This window comes from Rhopilema esculentum, chromosome 13 (assembly GCF_057945365.1).
Source record: "Rhopilema esculentum isolate cy_ngs chromosome 13, ASM5794536v1, whole genome shotgun sequence".
NCBI lineage: Eukaryota > Metazoa > Cnidaria > Scyphozoa > Rhizostomeae > Rhizostomatidae > Rhopilema > Rhopilema esculentum.
The window spans coordinates 782,857-805,984 of record NC_142827.1 but is presented as its reverse complement, the minus strand read 5'-3'; the positions used below and the strand labels follow the sequence as shown (position 1 = coordinate 805,984).

The following is a 23,128-nucleotide window of genomic DNA, read 5'->3' as shown; positions in this document are numbered from 1 at the left end:
AGCGTCGATGCAAGACACTTATCCAACAATTATAACTGACTAATGGCTACTAATGGCATGATTAAAACAATCTTTTGGAGGCACAAAACTTGAAAATGGCTTTGGATAAAGCAAACATTTGAGTAAATTAGAGCTTTTCATCTGACACCCTTCAGAGTTTAAAACGTCAGAACATAGATCGAAAACTCTACTCTTAGGAAATATATATACCCAGATGTTAGAAATAGCGAGCACATGACTGTAGAGGTTGACCAATCAGTGCCGCTTGCCTATTGAGAATGTTACCAATGGAGTCCTAAGGCCTGGTTCAAACGTCGCGCTTCTCATGTGCCGAACCTAACTCGAGAATTAAGTACATGAGGGGCGCGACGTTTGAATCAATTTGGTACGGCAGATTTAATTAGGAGCGGCAGACTAGTTTGGATCGGCAGAGCTTGCCGAGCTGCACGGCTCCAGCACGGCACGGTTTCAAGCGTCGAACTTGTCATGTACCGAACCTAATGCATAATTATATTTAATTCATTTTCTTTCACAGAAATATTTTCTTTCTTTGAGGGCGCATGCGTTTCAAATAAATATTTGAGATTGTGCGCCTTAACCAAGATACTTCATGTAACAATCCTAAAACCCATTGGCTGGCGCGACTTGATTAAGTTCGACGTTTGAAACGGGAGTCGCGCTAAAGGTGCTCAAGTGTCGCTCCAAACAGAGTTAGGTTCGGCACATGAGAAGTGCGACGTTTGAACCAGGCCTAAGGTGAAAACGAAGTCCTTTGTCTACACAATAGCGTCTTTTCATGTTTATGTAGATAGATTCCAAAACTGCTAGACTGAGCGACGATCGGGCTTTACCAATAATCCAAAACATGTCGCCATTATAGTTTTTTTGCATAATCTGGGTTTTCAAGTAAATGCTGCCCGATAGCAGGATCGCAGGTTTTAGTTGTAATTTTCAGATTTGCAAGACCGAGGTGGCTGTTCTCTTTGGGGACGAGTTTTTGTTTCTAATACTAGGCGGAACATGTTGTTTTATTCTGTCCTCCAATCTTTGGGTAGTGCGTCCTACGTAGCCAGAATCACACTGGCAAGTAAATTCATAAACAACGGAACTTTTTTGTGTGGCAGGAATGCAGTCCTTTTGAATGGACGGAAGGGCCTTTTTCGTACTATAAACAACATGTGGGTTGCCTGCAAAGAAACAATTTGTAATGGCCTGTTTTATTCGACTTTCAAAACGTAGGGAACTATCACCGATCCAGGGTAGTTTGAGATAGATCGGGCACTTTTGAGGACCAAATTTTACGTCAGCCGAGAAATTTCCTATCTTCTCCTTAATGAAAACTGAAAAAAACATCTTCTGGATAGCCGTTCTCCAGAAAAATGTTAGTTTTTCTGAAGTCCCGAGTCGAGTTTAGACATGGCACAAATCATCAGTGCCCTATGTGTAAGCGTTTTGATGAGGCTGATTTTTCTTTGTTTTGGGCAAAACGAATTCCATCGAGTGTATAACCCTGAAAATGTGGGCTTACGGTATACACTAGTGAGAAACCCAGTGCCAGATTTTTCAACCAAAACATCTAGAAATGTCAAGGAATTATTTTCTTCCTTTTCAAATTCAAAGTGTAGGGCTGTGTGAAGGCGTTTTAGGAAAGTATCACACTCAGTCTTTGTTTTGAAAATGGTATATGTGTCATTCACATACAGAAAATAAACACCTGGCTTTTGGTCGCAGTCAAACAAACGCTCTTTATGAAAGCCGACAAAGATATTGGCCAAGGCAGGTCCCAGAGGCTACCCATAGCGACACCATCCTTTTGTTGGTACATTTCATTGTTAAAACTGAATTCAACTGAACGTGTTGCAGTTTGCATCAGTTCAATGAATACTTCCTCTGGGAATGGTGGGTTCTTAAGCTCGCTCCGGTACAAAGCGTCGGCACATATTGTGATGGTCTGATTAACGACAATGGCATGATTAACGACAAAAAATATGCAAGCAAGGCCTTGTAAAATAATTTGTATAAATTTGCATTTGTCATCATAAATTCCACACACCGCCCGACGCCCACAACTGACTATTAGCGGAAATAATCTTTATTGGTTTTTATGAACGAAGAATGAGTACATATGTATAGGAGTGGGGCACCCTGTAGGTAAGTAAGTAAATATGTAAGTAAGTAAATATGTAAGTAAGTAAATATGTAAGTAAGTAAATATGTAAGTAAGTAAATATGTAAGTAAGTAAATATGTAAGTAAGTAAGTAAGTAAGTAAGTAAGTAAGGAAGTAAGTAAGTAAGTAAGTAAGTAAGTAAGTAAGTAAGTAAGTAAGTAAGTAAGTAAGTAAGTAAGTAAGTAAGTAAGTAAGTAAGTAAGTAAGTAAGTAAGTAAGTAAGTAAATGAGTAACCAACGAAGCGACACGGTTTCTGTAGCAGAATGCTACGCGAAGAATTCCTATTTTCCTCAAATTTTAATTGTTGAAAGGACGTTGTACAAAACAAAGTAGGATTGGAGAACCGTTCATTTTTGTCTTCAATTACCAGGCTCTAAATTTCTTTGGTTCTGGTAGCATTGTGTTCCCAGTTGTTTGTTTGTCATCTCATTTAAAATCCTATTCACTCTAGCTTAAAAAGAACTAATCTTAATCGAATATTGAAATTACCAACAATGTATATTCCATATGCAAAGTTTAGTTACTAGCTTTAGCTACAAACACTACAGCCGCAGGTTGGCCCATCCAGTTGCTTTATCAGTCTCTTAAATGTTTGAAAATTGAATTATTGCAGCTAAATTAATTTATTTAGATAAATCATTTCATTCCAAATTTGTGGTCCTAACGATTTGACCCGAAAGTAACTTGGTTTGGCTCTTTGCTGACCTTGTTGTTAGTTTGAATCTGAAAATATTCTGCATAAAAGGAGGAGCAAGGTAAATGAATCATTGATATGCGGTGGTATGGAGAAAAACAAATAAACAAAACAAGACATAGAAACCAATGGGCCTATATAAAGAAATAAAGATATATTCATATAAAGAAAAAGATCCCTTATTTATAGGTTAAATAGGGTTGGATCAAGAACAGATCTTTGCAAAACATCCGAAAGTACAAGCTATATTATGTACCATACGTGTTGTTAATACGCACTGACTGTTGCCTACTTTTCAGGGAAGAATAGATGTAAACAGGTGCATCTTCATGAAAACCATTTGCGGGATACAGTTGAATATTTTTGAATGTCCGTCAGAATGGCCCCCACAATGTTATCATTCTCAAGGCTATTTATCCTTTCTTCGATCATTCTTACCAGGGCATGTTTTTTATTGTATCGCTGTCTATATGCTGATATAAACTTTGAAAGACAGCGATCAAGATGCGGAGTCAGTTGAACTTTGATTATTGATTTTAGAGAAAGCGCTCAACAAACAGACGGGACAGAAGCTTCCTCAGTATTACGAACTGGTTCACCCTTATCTAACGGAATGAAATTACGGCCGCACGTTTTCCTTTTTTGGAAACATACATTTCTTAAACCAATCGTTTATTGCATCTGTTATGGGTATAGTCAGTTCTTGGAAGCTAAAAGCAAAAGTTTAGGAGGAATTTGCTCCTCCCTAGTGGACTATGTTCTAGCAACTTTCTTACTTCGATTGGCTCAACTGCAGAAAATGAAAAATTTCTGGATTTTTAAGTATATCTAGGATGCTAGAGTGGTTGGCATATTAATGGAGAATCAGTTTCACGATAATTCTGTCACTAGTTTGTTTATTTGTGTCTACTGACATTGTGTTTTTGATCCTCTATTATCATCTTATCATCTTTTCCTAGCAAAATATCGCTCCCTGATAGGCCACCTTTTTTGTCAAGAATGATTTAACTAACTTCCAAAAGTCTTTATTCCTCATTATGCCTTTTTTACCCTTTTGAAATGATTTCTGATTACATTTTTTGCGAGAGAAACGAAGTTGTTTCTTTGCTTTTTGCAATTAAAATGATTTTCTCTGGTCAGATTTTTCTTTAATTTTTTCTTCATGCCAGATCTGTTGTGAATTTGAACACGTAATATCAAATTTTGATTAATTTAAATTTTCAGTATTGCATAATGTCATAATAACTCAATCTTTGAACATCACATCTTCTTCTCCAAAGAATGCTCCAACAGAAACTATAAATATAAATGGTAGGTCCTATCTCTATGTGCTTACAGTAATTCTAACTATAAGTAGCTTTCTTTCGTTACTGCAAATCTCCATAACACTCTGTGAAATGTACAAAAAGCTCCGTTTCTTGTTTTCCTGTCAAACTTTGCATATTTAGTCATGGTGTATTTATTGATGCTTAAAAAGCATTTGCCTTTTAAACATGGGCATTTTAGGGTACGAAAGGAAATGCGCTTGAGTTGCTAAAGTTAAAACGTCGTGCAACTCAGAGATCAGTCCATGGACTATTTCTTCTAATTGAGGATAGAAACATTGTAAATTCAAACTCTTTGTCAATGATAGTATTATATTCATGTCCGAACAAGTTGACCAGCTTATCAAGAAGGTCAGAAAAATCCTTTATCAATTGAGATTATGCAGAAAGATGGCTAAATGTACCTTTGCCTCAAAAAAGAGACGGTACCATGAATGTCTTTCAGTAGCTCCGCAATCTCAAGACCATTCCGCTACTGAACCAATCCTATTTTTACAGACACTTTCACTATTATGAAGTTGTCAATTTCCGCGTATATCGTTTTAGCTGAGCACCAAACAAAACTCTTTGAGAAGAACATGGTCAAACAACCCTTTACCGTATCTGTAAACCAATAAAATTTTTCTTCAATAATGGGATAGTTGTAATAATCTTCTGGTTTTTTAAAATTAATGGATCGGCCTCTTTCTTTTCAGAATGATCTTCATTTGCATCTGTAATATTCTGATAAGACTGTGCTTCCTATCTGGTGTTCCAGCCCCTTGCCCAATAGTGACAGAAATTGACAATAATGATTGAACTTCCAATCTTCTTTAATCTCAATTCTACCCGGAGTTGAGATAAACTGGCGTCATTGCATTTCAGAAATACGTCAACTACTGACTTGACTACATAGGTATGAGGATTTACATAACTAAAAAACCTAGTTCTATAGATCCAGCTGTAAGACCAAGACCCTTTCTTCACTAAACACTTTGGTAATTTGTACCTTTAAAAATAATAATAATGTTAATGGTAATAATAATTATAATAAATTTAATAGAAACAGTAAATTAAAGCAGTAAAAGCCAGTTAATATAGACAGTAAAAACCAGTTTTTTGGCTGATGAGTCAAAAAGATGTTGAAGTAACAAAGATCTTAGCTAAAAAGATCTATCTTTATTCCGTAAACGTGAGAAATTTCAGAACACTTCAAATTGTGAAATGATCGTTTGTTTATAGAACTTTCCGTAATTCTGCTTTCTTTTGCTGTAACTTATTTCAAACTTTTTAGATTTGTTCTGGTTAGACTTGTTTTTTATTGATTATTATCAATTTATTTAGTTCTTCATTTGTAATAAAGTCCATACTTTAGATTAATATTGATATTGTATTTAGACTGAGAGCCATTTTGGCCTAAAGATCTATTTAGAAAAACAAAAATTAAACATCATTTACAGGATGATATATTTAATTAAGATTCATTAGCTGCTATCAAAAGCCTTGTTTGAAAAGCAAAATTATAGTTGTCAAATGCGAATTCTAAAAAAATGCCTTAAATGTTTTTGCAATGTGAAATTTCTCCAGGGACCAGACTTTTTTCATACCATTAATACTGTTCGGCTTACAGTGGTAAGCTACTGTAACAATGCCAGGTCACGTTTGGGTTCTTTTTAAATGACACAATTAAACTATTTTTTACCACTGTTACATGTTGTCATAATTTCTTTCTCTGTATTTCTTCTTAAAAACATCACAACATTTTTCATACCGATCGTGACAATCTTTTCCAAGGTCGTTTGTGTTTTTAAACAGAACAGTCCTTTCTTCAAGCTTGCTTAAAAACACCTTCTTTGCAGTTTTTTCTGACTTTCTTTTCTGAAAATATTTCATTGTAAGTGTACTATCTATCTTTGCCAGTAGTTGGTTATGTTATAATTGGAGAAGGGAATCGGAGTCCAGGAGTTGGCCCTCGTCCAACAGCATTAGCTGCTTCAAAAAAACACTTTGGGCACTAGCTTGATTTTTAATTGGCTGTATTCGCAGATGCTATCTATCTAACAGATCATTTTCAGTCAAAGCTAATCAATTCATGCATATTCATCACATTTACGTCGCAGATTTATCTTTCATGAATCAGTCTTTAAAATCAATTACCACCAAAACTAATCAAATATGGCAAATCTGCTTAAAAATGTATATTCACGTCACATAAATGATTGATGCAACAAAACATTCAAATAATAAGCTATTCTTTCAGGCAATTAATTTCACAGCGAAAGCATGCAAAATATTGCTTATTGGGTATTCATTCATGAATGCCTATACCCTGGGTCACAGAGCCGCAAAAATTGGCAGGAAAAAAACAAGAGGCAGCAGAAATTGAGAGCTTTGATTGGTTCTCTGCCGCGCTAATTTTTTGTTGCAATTCTCATTTATTTTGCTGCCGTTAATTTTTGTGGCTCTGGTACCAGGGTAAAATACATACCTCTTTGACTATAAAGAGGGTTATATGGTAAAATAGTACTGTTTAAGAATTTGTGAAGAATTTTGAATTTCAAACCTTTTGCACAAATTGAAAATTTTCCCAGGGCAAGGCATAATGTTCTTAGCGTCTCAGGCCCCAAATCTAACTCATTGGCCAATACAAGCAAGACATGCACTTAAAAATACGCATCAGCAATCATTCGATTGCAAGTAGCTCACCGAGTAAGTAAATCATATCGAAATTCTTCTTTATAAATCTATTATGTTGATCGGAAGATAATCTTGTATATGCGACAAGTCTAAAATAAGAAATTGTCCTATAAAAATTTTGCGATGACCCCTCCTTCAACATTTTCAAGGTTAGGTTTTCCTTTGGTCATTCACAAATTTTGGTCAAAGGTTTCAGAATTGAAATAAATGTTTGGAATAAAAGGAATTAATTCTAACAGAGATTGCCAAGACTGTCTTGCTATCTAATCTAATTTTAAAAACTGAGAAAGCCACAACCTCATAATCAACATCAGCAGCCTCAATATTTTCACTTAAACAGAATATTTCTATTCGTTCCAAAGGTTACCCCAAAATCCATATTAAAAAAACTTAGTTTTTTAACAGGTTTTTCTTATATCAGATTTTCACCAAATTTTCTAAAAGATTTCAATGAAAAATCTAACAGATTTGGGGGATTTAATCTTAGCAATGCTAGAGCTAGATTTTCAGAATCAGAGATCAGCAAGCAGACATTATCAAAATGACTTAAAGTGGAAAGTATTCATATCAATCAACTGGATGTAAAATTTATTTTCAGTATAAACGGAATACTTGAATTTTGATAGGGGATTCAGCAAAACAAGAATAAAGAGACAAAGATGAAAACTTAGAATGCAACAAATTTAATTTTCATAACATTGAAAATTATTAACAATGTAATCTTTATCATGTTATTTTTGCTCTATACATGGCAAGTAATCATTTGTTCTACATTTAGCAGAAATTTCCAAAAAGATTGCGTCCTTTAACTGAAAGAAATCAGTAATTCAAAACATCTGACAATGATCCTAAAATACAATCCGTCAACCATCTAGGGGTCGCTCATTTGAAGAGATCTGGTCGTTTAGTTTGTAAATTTCAAACGTTAAATACATGTTACCGACTATTTTTCTTTTCTAAAACGTTCCGCTGTAATCATCATTTTGACATTTGATTTAAAAGTCTTTTTCTTCATTTCTTGTTTTGTGGCGTATGCAATATCTTCATCATCAGCTTCCAGTAGATCATCTAATGTATCTATCAAATCATCCACATCTTCCGCTATTTCATCATCATCTTCACTTTTCTTCTTTGTTCGCCTTTTATTAATAATACCATTACTAAGAAGTTTCTCATGCATTTCTTGCAAGTCAACAGCTGGCATGCCTGGTGCAACCATTTCCTTTGACAACTTTTCTAGTTCTTCGTTGACGAGCAGAGAATCTTCAATCAATCCACTATTAGTTTTGTCTTCATCTTCACTTTCAGAAGAATCTTCGTCGTCCTTTATCACCAGTTTACTGACTGTTTCATTTTTTAAATTTTCTTTTTTGCCACTGTCGCTTCCTTCATCACTATCGTTTTCATCTTCACTTTTATCATCTGAAGAATCTTTTTCATTGTCACTGTCACTAGAGCTGTCACTTTCTTCATCCTTGTCGTCATTCTTCCGAACCTTATTACTGGACTCTTTTTGCTTTGTTTCCTCTTTGCTTTTTAAGCTTTTCTTAGAAACAATGATCTTAGGTTTCCCTTTTGTCTGGGAAACTTTTGTTTGCTTTTTCCTTTTCGCTTCATCAGGTTGCTCCTTCTCGCTGTCACTCTCTGTTTCACTCGACGAGCTTTGGTCACTTTCATGATATTTAATCTTTGTTCGAGATCTCTCATCTCTTCTCTCTTTATCGTCTGTTCTCTCAACAATTTTGTTGACATTCGCTTGCTGTTTTGCAGGTGTAGTGACCGTTTCACGCGGCGTTAAAGATCTTCTCTTTGCACTTATCGTATCTCTTTGCACTTCGCGTGAAGGAACAGTTTTCTCATAAGATTCCCGGCATATTGAGTTTGCACTTCCAGTCCTTCTTATTTGAGGCAATGAAACCTGCGGTTAAACAATTCATATGAGAACTCAGCTGATCTTTACAAATTTGAGCAGTACTGTAGCTAGGGGGCAAAGGGGGAGCGGCTGCCCCCTCCTAATGCTCAGAAAGTTGATGCTTGAGAAAAATGCAAATCTGCAATTATGTTCTTACCACAGAGGGGTAAGGGTGATAATTTAGACATAAGGAAATCGTTTTAAACGACTGCAAGAAAATGACTGCAAGAAGTACACTGAAATGTATTTGAAGCAAATCTGAAGGGCATTGTCCTGCGCTTTCTTGAAACAATCCCGATAAAAGACAACACTGACAGTCAAAATGTTGAAAGTCTGAGAAAAAAGTTTTGGAATAATTGCCAGGCTAGATTCATCGACAGTTAGATTTTCACTTTTCTGAGTATGTAGAGCAAATATTTTTGAGCAAAATGTTTCAGTCACACGCTTGTGTTGAGCTGGTATGTTTCATTTCAAAATATTTTTATGATAAAGAACCATAGCAAAGCAAGGATTTGAATGTCCTTTCTCGATTCCTTCCAGGTTTAACTAGTTGTATCATTTAAGAATGATTTAAGAATCAAGGCTGAGAATAAAAAGGGCATCATGCTATTCACGAACTATTTATAATGTATTTCAGTTTGAAAAAATGATCAAAATAGGCATCAAATAGGTCCTTTTGATTGAAAATATTATGCTAATGTTTGTAGAGTTGGGTAATCTTAAAAACTAGATATTGAAAATCTTGTGAAAGATTTTGCAGGTTTTGCTCCTAAAAAAATGGACTTGGTTTGAAGTATTTGAATACGAAGTTTTTTTTAAGATATTTGCTTACAACTTTGAAGATTTAGTTTTCTCACGTAAAACTTCCCTGCATGACACGATTCAGAGTGTGAGAGTAAATGTGAAGTGAAAAGCCAGTTGTCACATTAATTATCGAAAAGAAATATAGAAGGGATTAACCTTATCGGCTGCTTCGTTATTCAGAGTATTTGCGCTCTTGTATTTGTTTAGTATCGAGGCGGCTGCAAGCCTCTTGTTACGAAAATCTGATGCAGGCAAACTAGCTCTTCTCAACAAGTCTCCAGTGAGTTCAGGTTGTCGGTAGGAAACTTCTGACTTCGGTCTTGGAACATCTAGCCTATGGACACTGACTTCCTCTGCATTCTTATGTCTGGCAGATTTAACTTGTCTCTTGGCAGCAGATGTCAGACAAAGCCTGGGTGAAAGACTTTTTGTTGCATCATTTGTTTCAACAAAACTTTGATATCCCTGGCTTCCCCTTCTCTGTGATGTCAAGTTTTGCGACTGTAGATTCTTAATTAGGTCTGCGGCTAAAAGTCCTTTGCCACTCAGGTTTTCTGCTGACTTTACTATACCTTTGACTGTTTTTACATCTTCTGTTCTTAAGGCTGATTGAGTTGAGCCAGTTCCAGTAGCGGCTTGGTGTGTCAGGCCGGAATTTGGTCTGTTCCTTGTTTGCAATTTTTCAAGAAGGAACGAGGCTTCTCTTTCCCTTTTCTCGATACTAATTGCAATCTTTTTCTTTATCGGGGAGTCAATTTTTGATACCGATGAACGGCGTGATTTGGTTTTCTCTACATCCATACCCTAAACACTTAATGGGACAAGAGTAAAATGAAAACATTGAAAATGGACATATTACCTATATAATATGATAGTGAAACTGAATGCGGCCCAGTATGAATGCACATTTAACAGTTTGGACGCTAACTTTTTACTGCATGATCATTCGAAAAATTTATATTCACAATTAAAAATCAAAATAAAAAGTTAGACATTAGTTACCGGGTTATATGAAGTATTCATGAATTAGTGCTTCAAATAGGTTTTGCAAAGATATCATGTTACAATTTCCAGGTGTTGGTGTATATTAAAGATTTAAATTTTTGTTTATTTGCCAATTATATTTGCTAACAATTCTAATAGGGCCAATGACCTACTTATTACCAAACCATTTCAAAAGTAGAAAGATATCAAAGCTGCTGCAAGCTGCTTTATGTATTTCAGTCAATCTAAACTTGCGCCTGTTTATGTTCAACATACATTAACAGTAATTTATGACACTTTTTTCTGATGTGAAATCCAAAACAAAGAAACTACTAAGAAGGATTTAATCAGTGACTGCCAAACAGAATCTGGAATATTGCAACATAATATTGCCGTGAGAATGCTTTAATGTTAAAATGTCGTTGCTTATTATGGTCTTCTACGACAACTAATTTCTCTACGTGATATTCTTGAAATAGTGCATGCGCTCAAAATTGATCTGTTCACAACACACCAACTAATCAACACCAAATGCAATGCCAAAACGACTGCAAAATTTGCCGTAAGAAATCTTGGAAGATTTTCATCAATTGTTAATACGAGAAAAGTTTGCTGTCTTGAATCACAATCAAACACGGACAGACCCGTAAAGCAGTCATAGTTACCTTTTTTCTGAAGAGTGCCTGGACAACATCCTGGTAAAATCCTTTTGTGACAAGAGGAACATTTCAAGCAATACTTTCAAGCCATCAAAACGGTTTGCTTTGAAAGACCCAGAAAACATCAAAATCGTCGGTTGACAACCAAGGATTTCAAAGCGCATAAACTTAAACCGGTATTTGTTTGTAAAGACGACCTGTCTTTATCTTTGCCTGATACCATGAAATGTCCGCACCTTTAAATCGCTATTCACAGACTCAAGCAAGCCACCAGTATACAAAACCGCATCATATTACAAATTTTATTCACAAGCAGCTACCAAACATGACTATGTATGTGACTCCAGCCTAATGAGTCAGATGGGATGGCCTGATAAAGCTCACTGCCACCCCACACCCCAACCCTTTAGCAGCAACCAGATACCAGTACGTCACCTTAAGTGTCAGATAATATAAAGGACATAAAATTAAATTGCAATTTTGTAGAGAGAATTATCATTCATCATAACCAATCCGAAAATACTTCCAACTTTTTTCAAAACAAAATGAGTGTTGCATGGGAGTTTTTCTTTCTTTGGCGCCTGCTATTTCTGTCTCGTGTGTCGAGACCTATAATCGAAGCTGTTCTTAATAGCGTAGTAACTCAAAAACTATTGCAGTTAGAGAAACCGATGAAATGCTAAAAATTAAAATTACATTTTTTCTCCTTTTAATCTACATCGATGATCTCCCAAACTGCGTTTTAGAGTTCATAGTGCATAAGCTTATAGTCCACTGACATAAGCTTAGAGTTCACATCTGTAAACCATACCCGGCCTTTGGGTCCATGTGCACAGGGCTAACAACGTTTTCGCTTTCTGGTAGCAAGCCAATGACCAGAATAAACTGATTTGGAAATTTTTTCAAGACACATGCAGAAGATATAGAGGACCAGTTTCATTTAGTTCAGTTCAACAAACAATGTCAAAGTGCGTAGATGAAATGGAAATATTTATTTGAACTAGGTACGCTCCACTGAAACGTCCTTCAATCAAGGGTGGAAGGTTAAACCATGATATTCAGTATTTTTCAAACCTCAATGTAGAAACTCGTAAAATCTTACTGCCAATGTCACCTTCTAGAAGCACTTCAACATTCATGGAACAACTTCTTCAAATCGTCGTTGCTTAATATTTCAGTTTCAGATAAGTTATCCATTAAATTTTTGTTTAGACCTACGCGTTTTAAGGCAAATTCGACGCTTTTTTGCTTGATTCTCTTGGTTGCCATGCTAACTGAGCGTATGTTAGTTTGGCCTGCCTGCGTAACAAAGTACCATTCTTTGATTAAGTCGACTCTAAAGTAATTGCTCGATGCCTCTTTTTTTATTAAGTCATATCGGCTAAGCACAGTTCTATTCCATCCAACAACCATTTCATCTTCAGCAGCTTTCTCTCCTATTGGCCTTTCAGGATGATTTCTTTGTAGCTGCTGAACGCAATTTCAGCAACTGACTCAACTGAACATTTGATTGACGAAGCAGCTAGTGCTCAGAGGCTCACCTCGATTTCATTTCAAAGTCAATTTTTCTCTTGAAAAAACCTGGATATAAATTCTTTGCTGTTAGTTTTTGCAAGCTCCTTCTCATTCATGCTTCTTATTACTACTTCACTTCACGTATCTAACTACTTCACTATCCTAAATTGTGTCTCGAGCATCCCTGCACCCAATCCTTTTTGTTCTCGATTAAATCAAAATCATCTTTGAAGATAAAAAGTTTCTAATTTGTTTAGTTATTAACGTTGACTCAAAATTTTGGCTGATCCATAATTTATAAAAATGACCTATTTACACCATTTTATTTCTTTTTCTCGGACGATTTTCATTTTTGCAGTGATATTCGTTAAAGGTGACAGATTTGCAGTAACATAGCAGGCAGACTATTCGGCACAAAATGAGGCCAGATTATCCAGCTGAATTACTTATTTTCCGTTCCGGCCATATCTCGAAACTCAAGATCTCTCTTTTCATTTTCTCCTTTTATGACTTTTTTCACTGTCACAATTTTGTTCTTTCTTCCACATTTTTTCCTTATTACGCTACCAAATGCAGTCCCTTTCCCTTCCTTTTCCTGTTTCTTTCCCTTTTTGTTCCCTTCTCTTTGCGTTCGTTTCCTTTTCTGTCCTGTTTTGTTTTCCCTTTGTCCTCTTCTTCCTTTTCCTTCCTGGAACATATAAGGATTTCAGTTACATTCCTGGCAGCGCCGCTACCATGTTACTTCTTTTTGGGCCCTGCACGTGCGCTTAATAAAAAGCGCGAAAATCCTTCTCAATTTAGATAATAAAAATAAAGCATAGAGCTTCCAGAGGTCTAAAAAGGTTTAAAGACCAGCTAACCTGACGGAATTTTTTCAAAAGCTTTCCTTGTGAATACGTTAGAAAATTAGGTTTTCAATGGATGATGCTTGTTGGTAAACTGTTTCATTTTGCTTATCAATTAGTGATATTCAAGATAAAGTCAAAGCCCTGAACATACTTTTTGAGGCTTCTTTGCTTCTCATAAAGACTTTCAGTGGCCGTTGGTGCATCGGCTTAAGTCCTCAATGATGTTTAAGTATCGGTGATGCTTAAACTATAGTTCAGCTTTCAATGTTTGGTAGGATATAGATAAACACTTCCCTACGGGCATTCAGTTAACGATTTTGCTGCCGTATGAGAAAAAGTAAGGCAAAAAATGAACTAAAAGAGCCATGGTGAAAGGCGTAGTGAAATCAAAAAAGCCATAGTGAAAGGTGAAAGATGAAAAGCCATAGAAGAGAGAGAAAGGATTGTGTTCTCTGGCAATGTTTTCTGTAAGCAATTAAAGCCACGCCCCCGACCAGGTCTTTTATAGAATGTGTATAATCAAGGTTCCAATGCTACAAGCAAATTACACTCAATGCCAACTAGATAGCCACAAACTCCCATTAGGGGGTACAGGTAATAAGTAGAGTGAAGCAAGAATTATAGAACATGCAATCCATTCTGTTTTCTTTTTAACACATCAAGGCAAATGCTGCATAAATCACCACACAAGTTCACACCAACACCAACACAAAAATAAACTATGATTAAAATCCATTCTATCACCATTCAAAAGTACCATGTCGCAACGAATTTCGGTGGTCACCTAAATTGCCATTGGTTAAACTCAACAATAGACTATTCTTACGTTTTCCAATCTGGGATCGCTCACCGCTCATCATATTCCTTTTAAAAATATCATTTTAGAGTGTTTACTATACACTATTGAACATTTATAATTTCTATTTCGAGCATCTAAATAAAATAACTAAATAGGTCGCTCTACCAAGGCGACCCCTGACTAGCGATAGCCACAGGAGTGCAAGTAAAATGTTTTACTGAAATATTTTAGCAGAGAAAGCTGCTTTGCTATTGCGTGACCCCTAAAGGGTTCTATATCATTGGATGCATCCGTCTATTTTGAGACAGAGGCTAGCGGTTTTTGTCTTTTCTTTCCGAGGCAAATTTTAATGTAATTCATTTGGGGGTGTAACATAATTCTTGTCTTTACCAAGGCTAACATTACTATTATTCAAGATTCTAACAGAAATCTTGTCATTGCCGAGGCTAATCTTACTTTCATCCATATAGGGGTTATATAGCGTACCCACTTAACAGGCTTAAACTGGGGCTTCTGTTCTAAAACGAGCAATTAATCACTCTTTGGAATGTTATCAATGATATCCCTATAGTTTTGCATTTTCTGAACTAGCTTTGGAGATTCGAGGATATTGCAGCTTCTGAGACATGGGATCTCTCAGTGAATATATAACTTGGTTTACGCGGTACAGAGATTTGCGGTATAAATCCTAGATGTCATGGCTCGTGTGTCAGTCAAATTAGAACAGACTAGGGAGCCATGAGAAAGGCATCCTTCATTTTGCTTTGCATTTTCTATTCGCACTTTTGACCTTCTTTTCTGTACTGGAAAGATTTCATTAGTTTAGCAAGGTTCGTCTACTGAGAGATATTTCCAGCTTTCTCAAAGAGCTCAGTCAGAGTTGAAAGATTGGTTTTTTTCTTGTACACCCCTTCGATAACCTTATTAGTGATGATAAGAGCTGGCAATCCTCAACCCCAATATGATTTTGGTTGCGTAGTTACTGTCGCAACTATTTACCTACAATCAACTGGACAAGACCGAAGCTCTGAAGGTCAAAAATATTGTGTACAGAACTGTAAATGCGACGTCACCACGTATGCTGACGACACAAGAATTTCGCCTTCTGCGATAAACATCAATGAGCTCGATGATCGGCTAAAAGGAATTGTTTCAAGGGAACAAACTGCCACTAAACGCCATAAAGGCGCAGGAAATGGTTGTAGGTTCTCTATCAAACTATAAAAAGATTTATGACAATAAAGAAGCGACCCGCTCATTTTTTATTAATGGCGCTGAAATTGATATCGTTGAAAATTAAAAACTTTAAGATAGCCTTGCTTGGGATCAGAACACGAGATTATTAGACCAGGTTAATTTTGAGATGGGTGCCACCTGGAAGCGCACACATTGCTGTGGTTATTTTCAAGTTCCCACATATATAGGGGTTCAGAAAAGTGATGGTGAACGGTAATCTGCTGGGATCTGAGGTGAATCCCACCCCATGCATTCTTTGATTCTTTATCACGTAATGAGAGAAAAACTCAATAAACAGGCTGGGTAAACCGTAAGATTATCAATCGATAAAACCGTGCATTCTTTCCTACATCAACTCAACAACCAACTACGATCAACAACAAATCCAACTGATTAACAACTTTGGATTAAGTAAATTACACCTAAACAACCAATCAGAAATAAGAATAATGTTAATGGGATTAGTCATATGGCAATTAGTTCAACACGTTTACACATTACCTCAGCAACGATTGTGTTGGCTGCGAAAACTAGAGAAACAGAACTGTAATTAAAGACACATAAACAATACCTTATATATTTACAAAATTTCTAAAGAAAACGTGTGGGAAAATGCTGCGCAGTGGAAGGTTCTCCGACAGGATCTAAGGGGTGAAAACGGGGGTGAAACAGTTAGCACTGAGATGAAATGCCACTGCGAAGGAAAAAATGGAATATTTTCTTTTGGATACAACACAAGTTACATTATTTGCTTCACAGCCTTAGGTAAGACCGTTTCTGTGTATATTCAGTTGAAAACGATCCCTTTTTGCAATTAAAAAGGGCCAAGTGATCAAAATTTACCCTTGACCTTATAGGGAGGTCTTAGCTCTTTGTTGGAAAAAAATCACAATAATGCTGTTCTGAGTATTTTAACGGGTTCTGAAAGAAAAGTATTTGAACCTTTTCGATTAGTTATAGTTATCGTCAAAGTTCAAGTTATCCAAAAAATTATCTTCCGCCTACCTTCTGATGATAAAGATATTTGTCAACAACAGGTGTATTGCGTCCTCGGCACACATCTACGTAAAGAAAAAGATTATATCTTGCGCAAGTGAAAATGGGAATGGCAATGACTATGTTTTCTCTAGAAAAAGAAAAGCCTTGTGTTGGAAGGTGTTGCAGCAAAAAGAAAGGTCTGTAAGGGCATTCATTTTGCATGTCCTGTCCTAGTATGGCAAAAATATCATCATTGTCAAAAGACAGCGATTGAAATGAGGAAGCATCTTTTCGAAATGATGTATGTGAATTAAAAGAGCCATGCAACAATGTGAATCGAATAGGCCTTTCCAAATGAAGATGGATGTACTTTGTTGCAAACTGACGATGTTGTAGTTTGAAGAAAAGAAAGAGTGGCGATTATTGTACAACCGAAGACTAGATGTGTGATTTTATGATTAAGAAGGAGAACATATTTACTCCAAAAACTTCTAAAAAGATGCAAGAGATTGTTTGATTCTATAGAAAATGGACATATATTCATAGCAAAAATATATTTCTTACGTTTAACGACAAAAAGCTTCCACATAAAATCAAGGGTACTTCAGAACTTCATTTTGTCTCATGGATTATTCTAAAGTGGTTTTGTTGCCATTTTGTGAAGTTATAAATCTGATTTCAGCCCTTAGACCCCAGCAGATTACCGTTCACCATCACTTTTCTGAACCCCTACATATGTGGGTACTCGAAAATAACCACAGCAATTTGCGCGCTTTCATGTGGCACCTACCTCAATATTAACCTGGTCTATATTATGAAGTAGAATATCTCTTGCTCTAGGGCTTTTGAAATTTCCAGATAATTCATATCTAAAGCAACTTCAATCAAAAAGTATCATGGGATCGTAGGGCCACATTACCGCTACAGTTTCTTTGATTGAGGAAGCTGCGATGAAACTAGATTGCAAACCTTACGAAAATTGCAAAATCGACCTGCAAAAAATTGTCACCAATAGCAACTATGATAAATCTGCCGCAATATTGACCAAGAAACTCAATTTCTTTTATTATTGCAAGCGTTACTTTTATTATAAAAAGCGAGAAGACTGATTTTAAATACAAAGCATTATTAGATCTTGCGCCATGCTATCTTTCAAGCCTCTTCATGAAAAGCTCAGCAAGTGAAATCAATAAGAATTTGCGCAATGCCACTGTCAATGTTCTGGTTCCATTGAATAAATCTTGCAATAGGCACAAGGCTATATCTTTCCGGGGTGCACAGACTTGTAATGAATCATCTTTAGATGTCATACAGGTACTCTTCATACAGGAGCAATTTATCTTTCTCGGACTTACTTTATAGCTGTTTCCTGTACTTTACATATAGATTTAATATTAATTAATTCCTTTGGTTTCTAACAATGGAAAGTTTTGATGCGCTTCCCCCTTGAAAAGCAGTCCTTTGGACTGATGGGGCTACTGTTTTAAAATAAAAATGAAATGCCCAAATGAAAATTGATAAATATCTCTACTTAAAAAGAGTGAAGACAGATGTGAGCATGGATCAGTAGTCAAGGTACTGGTCCAAGGGTTCGAATCTCTGCCACGAGCAGTCTTTGTAATATGAAAATAGGCCGCGTGCGGCATTTCGCACGCCTTGGTTACTTTGCGCGTGCGATGGCGTGCGATGCGCACCGCTTTTTATCGGTTGTTTCTCATCCCTGTTGTCAAGAACTGGGTGCTGCTTTTGAGGAGACCTTTTGTGTTATAAACTGAACGGAAACCAAGGTAATTGACGGAGAAACTGTTCTGGTTCTTTTTAAAGATGTTAAATTTAATTAGTCACTTAAAGAAATCTGGATTGAAAAAAAATTCTATTACCCATAGACCCTACTCAAATTCTATTACCCGTGAATATCTTAGCGGATATTCATAAAAAATATCTTACCGTTAGATCGGTATTCCTTTGGAATTGAGCTAACAATCAAATGAGAAGGTAGAGAAATGACACAAACGTCGAAATGAACACACTTTTTTTGGGCACAAAAACAAGTTTAAAATAATTTGAAAATAAGTACAGTCACCGTCACTTTTCTTCATCAGAGCTTTCTTCAGCTTCCTCCTCCTTATCTAGCTTTGGTTTCTTCGATAAACTGTTGTAATTATCCAGCTTTTGCTTTCTGCATTTCGAAAGATAGATCTTTGTTGCCCTTTTCAAAATATTCTCCCTTTCTTCGTCAGTCCATATAATGTCATTGACTGCGATGCGAAGTCTCATCTCCATAACCCTGTGTGACATTATCTGACAATAATATGCTGAGAATACTGAATGCTCTCTCTACCGATGAATTGGAGCCAGATATTGCAACCATTATCTTTGCCAGAATGCACAGGTTGGGGTACTCGTCTGCCCTGTAAGAAAGCGTATTTTTCCACAGCTTTCTTGCTTCAATCCCACAAGCATTATAGTGTACGTACTTTTTGAATGACTTCCATTCCTTGAGAGCTTTCGAAACGTCAAACTTTGTCTCGCTGAGGAGGGGGGGGGGGGGGGTTTGAAAATAGCTGCAAAAGCAGTGATCTCTGGGACCCCGTAATCCTTGTTGTCGCTCCATTGCTTTCGATCAAACAACTTCATCGTACTAAACACGCCATCAGCATCATCGAAGTAGCATCATCCTTTTCCGACTTGAAACCGAAAATTTCGTTCTTTCCTCAACCAATGAATGTTGCCAGCTCCACTTTCTTTCTTTTCGCCATGATTACCGAAGGACAGAATAATCAATCGAACAGTGAAAACATCTCTTGGATCGAAAATTAAATTGCCGGGTTTTGACAGTAAGCACCAGGTATTGATTGCAGATTAATCCCCAATGTGTCAACTGTTAAGCGATCTTGTCGTATTAACTGTTAAGCGATCTTTTTGACGCTGTTGTTAAATCCCTTATTGGAATACTTTAACAACACCTTGGACAACGACAGAACCGTCTTTGGCGACTTGGAGTTGAGCAATTTTAAAAAAATTTTGTGGCAAATTCTTTGTTTTGCGCGTGCGATGATTAGCATGCCTTGGACAATTTGCGCGTGTGTGGAGGCGTGCGCGTGCGATCGCACGCCTCATATTACAAAGACTGCACGAGTGATAAGGTCTCTGTATAGGAATCACGAGGTATGGTCACATCAAGCGGGAAGGACCAGGACACTGCTCGATAAGCACCGCTTTTTAGCGTCTTAAAACTACCTTCGGGCGCTAGGTAGCAAAATATCAACAAATCAACAGGCAGGAGGAAAGCTGTTCCTTATTGAGAGACCCACAGTGTATGCAGTATCAGATATTCTTGAAATCTTCGATTGGCATTTTTTTAAGCATTGTGAGCTTGGCATCCAACTTGCATTGAATGCACTGGTTTTTAAAGAATAAAGTGACAGCTAGACAAAGATTTTATGAAGGAGACCAAAGGTTTTCAAGAAATTTTGATACATAAAATAAAACAAACTTCCTGAGGTAGTTATGCAACAAAGCTAGAAATAAATAACATGATGAAAATTTGAAACTTGTTCAAATTGGCAAATTCAAGACAGATTAACTTGCAGAGAAAGTGTTGTGGAAATATTCAAAGAGATGAAATTCGAATTTAAATTACAATTAGGATAGCTTACAAGAAAATTTCTTTCAAAATCGTTTTTGTTCGAAATAACAAGATAATACATAAAACCCGCGAAACTACAAAGGAAATTATTTGAATAATACAGTTTTTCAATATATAAATTAATGAGAGCAAGTTGCTTAGATTTAACCCAACATACAAGTTATATAAGGTATCATAATTTATCAATTATCCATGATGCCACAATTTATTGCTATTGAGTAACGTTTTGCCATTTTAAAGTCCCATAATGGCAAGCATATCAGCGATAAATACTTGAACATACCTAATAAATTGTTATTATATTTCATAGAACTCCAACTAATTGATAAAAGACCCAAATTTGCAGGCAACAAGAAAGGCTTTAGAACGTCTGTGGTAATGACATGAGACTTGCATCTGATATTTGATTAAGAATAAATATTCTTAGGGTTCTTATAATCTGGTCTCTAAACTTCAGAATTAGGACGATTGAAGATATCGAAAGAAAAGGTGCATAAGCAGAGTATGAATCCCGTATGGTCATTGATGCAAGTACATAATTTACTAGTTGATAAAAGCCCAAAAATTGAAGGCAATTAGGTAAATGTTTGCTGATATCATTGCAGTTTATCATTGCTTAATACTTTTGAACTGTTCTAAAACAATTTAAAGCCAGTCTTCCCCTCAATGATTGGCCCCTCAATGATTGGGTAACATGAACAATAGGTTTCCCGCCGAAATCGATTACGCTAATCGCTTTGGCTGGCCTAGCTCTGGTAGTGAACGATATTTCAAATTGCGAACAAAATCCTATTTGAAATGGCAAGAAGATTTATCCTACTAGCATTGGGTGGATATTGGAAGCAATTCCTGGAATCAATTCCTGGAATCAAAGATCCGAATCGTTTAATTACCGATCAAGCTCAACACGTGCAACGGTGCGTTAATTTCAATCTAGTGAAAATAGAAGTTGAGCACAATAGGGGACAGATTGGAAAAATCGCAAGACAGGATTTCCCATAAAAAGGGGTGGATCCGATTTGGTAGTGGAATATCGTTGCAAGAGCGCTAAGATCAAGTTCCCTTATATGTTTCTAGGTGATGAGTGAATACCAAGTGAAGACACTTAGTGCAGAATATATGCAGAATATATGCAGAATATATGTGCAAATTTGTGCCCAAAATGATTAAATTCAATTCTAAATATACTACCTCGATGACTGTGCAAGGGCCTTCGATTTCCCATAGGATAAGTAACTTGTACTAATCTTGCTAAAATGTCATTTACCCAGCGAATTCATTGTAGGATTCACGAAAGAAAACCCATCAAATACGCGATGGTCAATGTTTTGGATGAAATTTCTGTCGATTGGTGTCAGCCTCGCAGCTTCCTCGGTGAACTCGGGGTCAAAATTGTCGAATGATCGCTTGGATCGCTGAAATCAAGGAAATTATCAAATGACATCTTAAATGTTCATTCTAAATATCTAAGGATCAACTTGTGAAATAGCAAATTTACCATAACAAATCACCTAATCTCTTTACGAAATAAGACAAAACCCTATTTGACCTTATTTATGAACAACAGCTGAAAATGCCAGTTGCGGATCGAAATAACCCAATCAGAAAAACGCAGGCACACAGACATAATAATATCTTTTTGATGTCTACTGTAATTTTATAAGCCCCCTCGTATAAGCCTCCCCCCCCCCTGGATAACCTCCTATCCAAAAATATCAAAAATTAATAAGCCCCCAAGGGGCTAATTCGAGAATTTACGGCAACTAAAAAATGTTTTCCAATGTCAGAATCCTTCAAAGAAAACAGCCTCCTTTATCTTGTAGGCCTAGAAACACTGTTAAAACAAGTGGTCTAGACACACCGTCAAGCTGTAGGCTAGTAGTCTCTTGCGTCACGCTTGCCTTACAGGAAAAAACTACATATTAAACAGAGCAAGACAAGGCAAAACAAAACATGCCATACCACATTTGGTTTAAAAGGAGGCTGAATCTCTCTATTTGCTAATTTATTCCAATCAATGCGCCGGAAGTACACATGATCCCTAATGTCTTGTTCCCCTGTCTCACCAGATCCTAGTCGTCTTTGTGGATGCTTTGTTAAAAACTAAAAAAGCAGAGAAAATAGATTTAGCCCTGTACACTAAATTTTGAAATCAAAAATAGCTAGCTCTAGAAGTAAAAGGGAAGAGGAGTAGCCCTTTTCGCAACTCTGACTGAAAACTTTAGTAAGAACGAAGGCTTGTAGAATGGAACAGTTTATACTAACGAGCTCTATCGCCATTCCTTTATTCCTTAAAATGGAAAGTGATAAGATAATACAAAGGTACAAAGGCATTTATTGAGCTCTACATTAACCGAAACACAGACAGGTGAATTTCATTGTGAAATAGCACATTCGAACTTGCTTACATTACAATACTGACGAGAATGTCTTGCGAGAATGACGCATCAACAAGAATGTCTTGCTAGGAACTATACTGAAAGCATCACAAATGCAGGAAACAAGCACAAACAAGTCATAATCAAATTAAAACAAACAATGAGTCAGGTGTTTTGAAAACAAATATGCTCCCGAAAAAGTAAAAAAATACACCCAAATACCACTCCTAAACATATTATATACAGCTATTAATCAATAACTATTATTTCAACTTAAGAAAATGTTATTGTACTTACACCCTTGACAATTGATACTGCTTCCTTGGATATTGATCTTGGGAAAGAGACATTCTGTTCTAGAACGGAGTTGAATAGCTCATCTTCGTCCTCTCCATCAAACGGAGGCTGCAAAAAGAGGTTTGTAAACTCATTGTCAGCTGGTGCTTCTGTGTCGACCGAAGCATTTTTAGATGAAAGCACTTTGAAAACAGAAAATTTTAT

At 36.4% G+C, this 23,128-nt stretch overlaps 2 protein-coding genes across 2 annotated transcripts in view; both read right to left on the bottom strand.

The window, feature by feature from the left end:
• Positions 1-7,538: 7,538 nt before the first annotated feature.
• LOC135691922 (uncharacterized) lies at positions 7,539-11,734 on the bottom strand. The gene is made up of 3 exons (XM_065209924.2): positions 11,231-11,734; positions 9,738-10,392; positions 7,539-8,783 (listed from the first exon to the last, which is right to left on the bottom strand). The coding sequence occupies exons 2-3, from the start codon at positions 10,380-10,382 to the stop codon at positions 7,809-7,811; spliced, it is 1,620 nt and encodes a 539-aa protein (XP_065065996.1). The 5' UTR covers positions 10,383-10,392; positions 11,231-11,734; the 3' UTR covers positions 7,539-7,808.
• Positions 11,735-15,926: 4,192 nt separating this feature from the next.
• Positions 15,927-23,128, bottom strand: part of LOC135691661 (protein kinase C alpha type) — a 29,090-nt gene continuing 21,888 nt past the window's right edge. Inside the window, exons 14-16 of the mRNA XM_065209598.2 lie at positions 22,925-23,032; positions 22,212-22,352; positions 15,927-21,664 (exon numbers count right to left, since the gene is read on the bottom strand). Of these exons, the coding sequence (XP_065065670.1) occupies positions 21,509-21,664; positions 22,212-22,352; positions 22,925-23,032 (405 nt within the window). The 3' untranslated portion in view covers positions 15,927-21,508. The remainder of the gene's footprint in view (positions 21,665-22,211; positions 22,353-22,924; positions 23,033-23,128) is intronic.